General features: G+C 34.8%; 1 protein-coding gene across 1 annotated transcript; it reads right to left on the reverse strand.

Moving 5' to 3' along the window:
- Window positions 1-242: 242 nt before the first annotated feature.
- On the reverse strand, window positions 243-1238 carry LOC121419732. Its single transcript, XM_041614190.1, has one exon. The coding sequence runs from the start codon at window positions 1236-1238 to the stop codon at window positions 243-245; it is 996 nt and encodes a 331-aa protein (XP_041470124.1).
- Between the last annotated feature and the right edge of the window lie 6344 nt (window positions 1239-7582).

Consider the following 7582-nt stretch of genomic DNA (forward strand, 5'->3'; position numbering starts at 1 on the left):
TAGTTGCCACAATGGCATAGTTACAACAGTTACAAGTCCTGTATGGAACGGGCCCCACATATCTCAAGGAATGGATAGGTAATTTCATTTTGTATAAATTTACCAGGAGATGAAGCTCACGTTTCCTCACATCGTCATGGCTCTACTTTCATTTCTGTTTATACCAAATTCATCAGATATCTCAGCAGACCGTTTAACATGTTTAAGGGGCTGATAACAATGATTTGTAATCTGTTTCTCCATTACACATTTGGCACGTTTTTCAGTATAGGCCCGTATATAGGTGTTTCGATGGTCTTCTGACCAACATTGCCCCGACTTGCTTTATTCCGGACAAAGTAGATGATTAAAATAAATGAAATTATGGCTGCAGGTATTATCAAAGAATATATGATAACTGCTTTTGGTTCTTTTCTGGTGTTTTTCATTTCATTAGTAGATGTTGACAAGACGAAAACAGTAGACATCATAATTGCTGCCACGTCTGTTGGCTTGTACTTATTTTTTGTACTTATTATTGTACTTATTGTTGGTATTTTTGTCACGATTGGTTCGGTAGGGCATGGGTCTGTGCTATGGATATTCTGTAGAAACAATGCACAATCATCACATGCACATCTTGATTTATCTTCCTGCCGAATAGAAGAGCAACAAAATACTGGCTGTGATTTTCTAATGAGAAGAGTCTGTTTCAAAAGAGAGCCAGTTTCAATAGGCTTTGTCAGGGGAGGCATCCATAGACCATCTTGATAGCATTCAATCTTTCCTGGTAGACTACCAGCATTAGCTGTACAGTCTACTGCCACCCAATCTCCACCCTTATCGTCACCTACAACACATGAGGCCTTACCAGGAGGATAGTCTACCTTCAGGTATATCCTATGTGTATCATCACCTATTATGTCACCATTCTTATATACAAACAAAATGTATGTTCCTTGATCATCGTTCATTAGATCTCTTATTGTAAGATCCAGGGAGCAGCTACTATTGACAATCATATTCTTAACCTCAAATCTCTGGGCCTGATTCGCAGGCAAAGACAGTGATGACCCTTCTGTCATGTTTGTTGACCTATAAAGTGGCAATCTGTTAGATTGTTGTAATGTAACTTTCGTACTATCACATGGATACGGGAAAATCAAGTTGGCCTCTTGACCTTGCCTCAAGAATATTCCTTCAGATTCATACACTATATGATTAATAAGTAAAGTGATTAAAATAATGAGTTTTACCATGGTGCTGTAGCAATTCAGACTTTAAGATAAAGAATGTAATCTTGGATTGAATTACACAATACTCATCAACATATAAAACATATAGATAACCAAAATGTAGGATTTAAATAGCATCGGAATGACACGTAACAAACTAAAATACAACGGTCTACACACAAAATGATTTAAATCGTAGTGAAACGTATGTAGCATATGGATGAAAGTCTCTCCCAATATGTGTCTTGATGTCCACAGATGTCTAGAGGGTTGGCTTGGTTTACTGCTCTGTAGTATCAACCGGAGATATGTCATGGGTTTTTGTTATGCTTCACTTCAGCTCAAGAGATATCAATTCAGAATATTCCTATGGCCGAGAAGACTGTTGCAGGTAATCCTTGATTTTTTTGGTGAAATACCGTGAAGTAAAGAGATATTCAGAGATCGAATTATTGAGTCATAAAGTATAATCCTGAGCAATTAAATGGTTTCTGTTGGTGAAGGTGGAACTTATTATCTTGAGATCTGGATGTACTATTGTCACATCTTTCGAGGAAGCTCACCAGCTTCTGAAAAAAAATAAAAAAGAAAACATACTACTTCTCATTTTCTTATAAAATTCACTTGCATGAAATCAGAAAATATTAACTGACAAATTATTTACCTTGTGAGATGTGCAGGGGCGGATCCAGGATTTTCAAAAAAGGGGGCAGATTTTCCCAAAGAAAAAAAATCAACAAGCAAAAAGGTTTTAACCAAAAAATAAGGATCTTTCGTCCACGAAACAATCTACGAGCAAAATAAAGGTCTTCATTTTCAAATGAGGGGCACACTTCTGTTTTAACGGCATTTTACATTAAAAATTTTAATTGTGCTTCTAAAAAGGGGGCACGGACCGGCTTTGCCCCCCCCCGGATCTGCCAGTGTCAATATCAAAATCAAATTACTATTGATAATGTAAATTTTAACTCTCGTGATCGAAGCTGCTGTCATAAGTGTTCACTAAAACTCGAAACCCCACCTGATTAAGGGCGGTTGAACCCAAAATATATTTGGTGATTCAACTCAAACAATTGCTAAAACCGGAGGGGTTGTAGAACATGAAGATGCCACGAATGTTTCAGTTCTTTTGCCATTCTTATTCATCCTTTCTTTGAACAATCGAAGAATATTTCTTCTTTCACCGTGTTCACAGTGATGAAATGCTTGCTCAGGGTAAAGAGATGAGGGTCATTGAAGAATAAATAAGGAATTTGCCTGCACTTACTCTGATGTATCAATAGCAGCGTTGTTAATTTCCTTTCAAGCTGAATTCACCAATATTACAGAAAACATGTATATGTGGTTGTGGGTTCGATGGATACGCATTTAACAGAAATTAAAATGAATGTAAGGGGTATAAGTTTCAAGTTCAATGGGAACCTTGAAACCTGTCGACAAAGATATAGAATGAGTTATCATTAAATCAACACAGAGTAATCAATTAGTACATAAAATGTAAGCCTTGAATGATATTGTTTAAACCAATGTAAATATACACTCAGCAAATAAAGTTCTTGTTAGTCAAAGTCAAAGTTAGTCAATGAATTTCAGATCCGATAGTTGGTACAGTGACAAATCTCCTCAACGCAAGCATCATTTATAACCTCCCATCTTCTGCAGGGGTGGTGGCCCTAGGTCGACCACTCCTAGGGCGGTCTCTAACTTCATCAGTAGCCAAATACCGCTGGTTCAAATTTGAAATTGTTGTTGGTGAAACTTGGAAATATCGAGCCACTAGTCTACATGACTGCCCAGAATGCATTCCTATCGCCCTTGCACGCTCTTGATTGGACAGCTTCGTCTTGAAAATGAGTGTCCAAATAATCCATCTCATTATGCATCTCACGATGCATCCCTAAGCATTTTATTCGAATGATAACCACCTATTGAAATGGTTAAATGTATGCCTACAGGATGGCCATGATCATTATCATATTTTGATTGGTCCATTTTTTGCAATTTTCTTTTACTGACATTGCTATTGTTTAAAGCATTTAACCACCCATGCATGACTGTTCACATGAAAATGTCATGTCATACTGGAAGAGGAATATTGTCTGGTCATGTTGACATACAATAATTTGCCTTTAATCAAATATCTATATGGAATATTTTAACTTTTATAAGTGTCCAAGAACTTTTTTTGCTGAGTGTAGATTATCAGTCAGACTTCATACGGAACTTTATATTAGTAGAAAAATAATGAAATTCACAAGAGGCCTTTCGATTGAACTCTGGTGACTTTATGGAAAGGAAGGCATATTTCATTAAAGCTAATGTAACTTATTTATAATGGTCAAGTCCACTCCAGCAAAATGTTGATTTGAATAAAGATTTGAGAAAAATCAAACTAGCACATGGCTGTAATTTTCGTCAAAGTCGAATGTAAAATAAGAAAGGACATTTTAAATTTTCGCTTTCTTTTTCACAAAACAGTGATATGCACATTCCGGTGGCATGCAAATGAGACAGTCGATGATGTCCTTCACTCACTGTTTCTTTTGTATTTTATTGTTTGAATTATACAATATTTCATGTATTACAGAAATGACAATAAGAACCAACTTGACTGAACCATATAGTATTAAAAAATGGTAATTCCACATGTTCAGGGGGGAATTAATTGTTTTTTCGATTGTCAATGAGGAGAAATTTAGAATATTAAATATTTCATATAATAAAGTACAAAAGAAATAGTGAGTGGATGACGTCATCAGGTCCCTCATTTGCACACCGACCATGATGTGCATATAACTGTTTTGTGATATGTCATATCTTTCTTAACATGTTATTTTTTAGATGAAATTTTCATTGTTCTGCTTTTTGGATTTTACTCTTGTTATTCAAATTAACTTTGGGGGTGGACTTGTCCTTTAGACTACAAATCGTCGGATTTCATCGGGAAAAGAGAAAAGGGAAAAAGAAAGAAAGAAAAAAGAAAAAAAGAAAGGGAGGGAGGGAGGGAAGAGAGAGAGAAAGAAAGAAAGAAAGAAAGGGATGGAGGGAGGGAGGGAGGAAAGAGAGAGAAAGAAAAAGAAAGAAAGAAAGAAAAAAAGAAAGAAAGAGAGGAAACAGAGATAAGGGGGGAAGGTGAAAATGAAAGGGGGGAAGCGGAAAATTGAAGGAAAGAGGAGCATGTGAGAAAAAAACAAATCATTCCCATATTCTAATACATTAGCATTATTGGTAAGAAAGGGAAAGAGATGACAAAAGGGCAAAAAAAAAGAGGGATAAAGGGTAAAACGGAAATGAGCCAAGTTACATGAACTATACTTTCTAAGTTATACTGTGATTTCAAAAACTTAACCTTAGGTTAAGATTTGGCGTTGACGACGCCATCGCCGTCGGAAAAGCGACGCCTACAGTCTCACTCTGCTTTGCAGGTGAGACAAAACTTATTGGAATATATAGCATTTATTGATAAAATTCTCTCAATATTTAAAAAAATATTATTGTTCAGCATGATGTTAATAATAGCTAACAACCAGCATTTATAATATGCCAGGTATTATATAATTATCCTGTTATACTACAATATCTAATTGTTTTGTTTTATAAACCATGCAAATATTTGGGGGTGGTATGAAATGACATACCTCGGCCAGTATTTAATTCGATACTTGAGCTATAATACAAGCATCTTACTGACAGTATTTTTTAAGTAAGATACTTATTTATCTTTGATGTCATTTTTTTTTCTTTAATCAAAGTCAGAAGTCTACCTGTCTGAAGTCTGGCTTGCATGCAGTTTACAAACATGCATGCAGTACATTGCACATTATTTGCTTTTAACTTTATGACGTCATAATAGTTATTTGTAAGTATTTTGCTTAAATTTGGCTTCATAAAGCGTGATCTGAATAAGAGTTAAACATTTTGCTCAGCCGAGTATAATATCAAATAAAATACTTAATCAATACTTTCAGTTGAATAACCAGCCCTGGTCTGGTTTTTGTTTGTACTTTTATATTTTTGTTACATCAGTATAACTGTCTTGAAAATGAACAAAGTCAGGGGAATCAAGTCTTGGCCATGATATGTTGTGTTGGAACGGAGAAAAATGAATAAAATCGAATGGTGAAAGTTTGAAAGATATCAGACAATCAATAAAAAGGTTACGGCTGCTTTAAACTGAGAACCCTAAGACTTTGTAGATTTCAAATTGGCAACTGGGTAAGTAAATTATGACAAGGTGCAAGGACCATTGGCGGCGGAAGCCAATAAATTTAGGGGGTGTCCACCTGAAATTTTGGGATGGACACATGTAAAAAATGGGAAAATGGAAAAAAAATTTTGACAAGCAAAAAAAAAAAAAAAAAAAAAAAAGGTCATCAACCTAAATTTTAGGGGGGGACAACACACGTTTCAGGGGGGGCCACGTGAATTTAGGGGGGGACGCAGGAAAAAAAATTGACAAGCAAAAAAAAAAAAAAAAAAAAAAGGTTATCCAAAAAAAATTTAGGGGGGGACCGTCCCCCCCACATAAAATTTAGGGGGGACACGTCCCCCACGTCCCCCCCGCTTCCGCCGCCTATGGCAAGGACGACTTTCTCATAGGCCATGTACTTAATTATCAGGAATTTGTGTATTCTCCGATGTACCCATTACCCTGGGGCAGTAATCAAAATATAACCAAGGCAGCATATTTTTATATTCTCATGAAAAAATATATAATTTGAAGTAAAACTTTTGAAATATGACATTTTAGACATTTCATGTTATTGAGTACATGGAAGAGTAGTCCTTACCTTACATGTGACATCCCATATGAAGCCAATTTGAAGTCTCCATGGGCATAGTGATTACCAATATGTACAACTTTTAAAAATTAATAACTTCCTCATTGTTTGTCCGATACTGTTCAAATTTTCACCTGTCAACTTGTCTGATTTTCCTTTTTCCTCTAGAAATAAGTTGCACAAGTTTTATTTGGGTTTGATTCCCCTTTAAACAAAAAAATACAAAAAACATGTCTCCAGTATCTATCAATATGGCTATATTTTCATTCCACAAATATACTTACAACACATACCAGTTTGCACAATACGCATCAATGACTATCAAACAACAATGATTTGCTTCATAATATTACATACTAAGAATAACCATCAGTTATAATTACATGCATGTTATATAACATAATATCCCATCTTTAATTGCATTATGTACAGTATATTAAAAAGTGCACACGTGTACTTACTATTCGTTATATCAATTTTTTCATGATATAAATTGTAACATATTGATGACAAAATATAAATGCACAGAGTTGTTAAGATATAGGATGATTATTTATCAGACCTTGGCCCCTTAACACAGAGATTTGTAATTGATTTTCATGTTGACAAGTAAAATTGATAGAGCATAATGATCAATGCTATTAATTGTAAAATCTACCTAAGACTGATAAGTGAACTTTGTGAAACAAGGTCCAGGGCACATATCACAAATCTTAGAATATGGCTTTACAATTCAGTGATTGCAATGACCACAATGTACAAATGTAAAAGTCTACCCTAATATTAATGTATAAGTTTTGTGTCACAATGTACAGATTTTTCAGTAAGCTTTTTGCAAACTGAACAAATCAGATATTGCAAGTCATGTGTGACTTTCAATCATTTCAGACCATACAAGTTGAAATAAGATATATATACAGTGGTGATCAAAGGTTAGTGTAAACCACAAAAAATGAATAGATTCAAAGTGTACATGTTCTGCCATGTTTTTGATATTCAATTGGAAATTCAGGTTATGAAACAATTATTACATTCAATAAAATATGTTTCTCCTGGCTTGCTGAACATTGAAGTTTTGCTGTCTACATTCAACACTCAGCATGAGGGAGTGGAATTTGTGGTGGGGTTCGCTAACTTTTGAGCACAACTGTATATGGATAAAATATTCACAAATCCAACTAGCATTTTTTTCTAAGCTGAGGGTTTGAACATTAGATTGCTTGGGAACAATGATGGAAAGATCAAATCAATCTTAAATTGTACCAGAATAATCTTTTATCTTTAAATCAACTGAATGGCTATAAAAGACAATTGAATGTAAGTTCATGATTTTTGTTTCTGTTCAGGCCAAAATATGCTGCAAGAAAAAATTGCCACATCTCATCATCTAATTTGGCCCTTTAATATTCAAGTCCATTGTCAAATCATACACAGATTTTAAAATAGCTTCATAAAAAGTTGATTCACATGAAGGCAATGAAACAGGGTCATGAGCACGAAACAGGTGCTCTATATTAAAAAGTATGACATGGCAAAAGGAAAATGAGTTGAAACTTCTCTTGGCATATATTTTAGTCACGTAGACCT

Source organism: Lytechinus variegatus, chromosome 8 (genome assembly GCF_018143015.1).
Source record: "Lytechinus variegatus isolate NC3 chromosome 8, Lvar_3.0, whole genome shotgun sequence".
Classification (NCBI taxonomy): domain Eukaryota; kingdom Metazoa; phylum Echinodermata; class Echinoidea; order Temnopleuroida; family Toxopneustidae; genus Lytechinus; species Lytechinus variegatus.

What these genes read in the sequence shown, in the direction of transcription:
- LOC121419732 (XM_041614190.1), bottom strand. Translation starts at nt 1,238, where the DNA reads ATGGTAAAACTCATTATTTTAATCACTTTACTTATTAATCATATAGTG.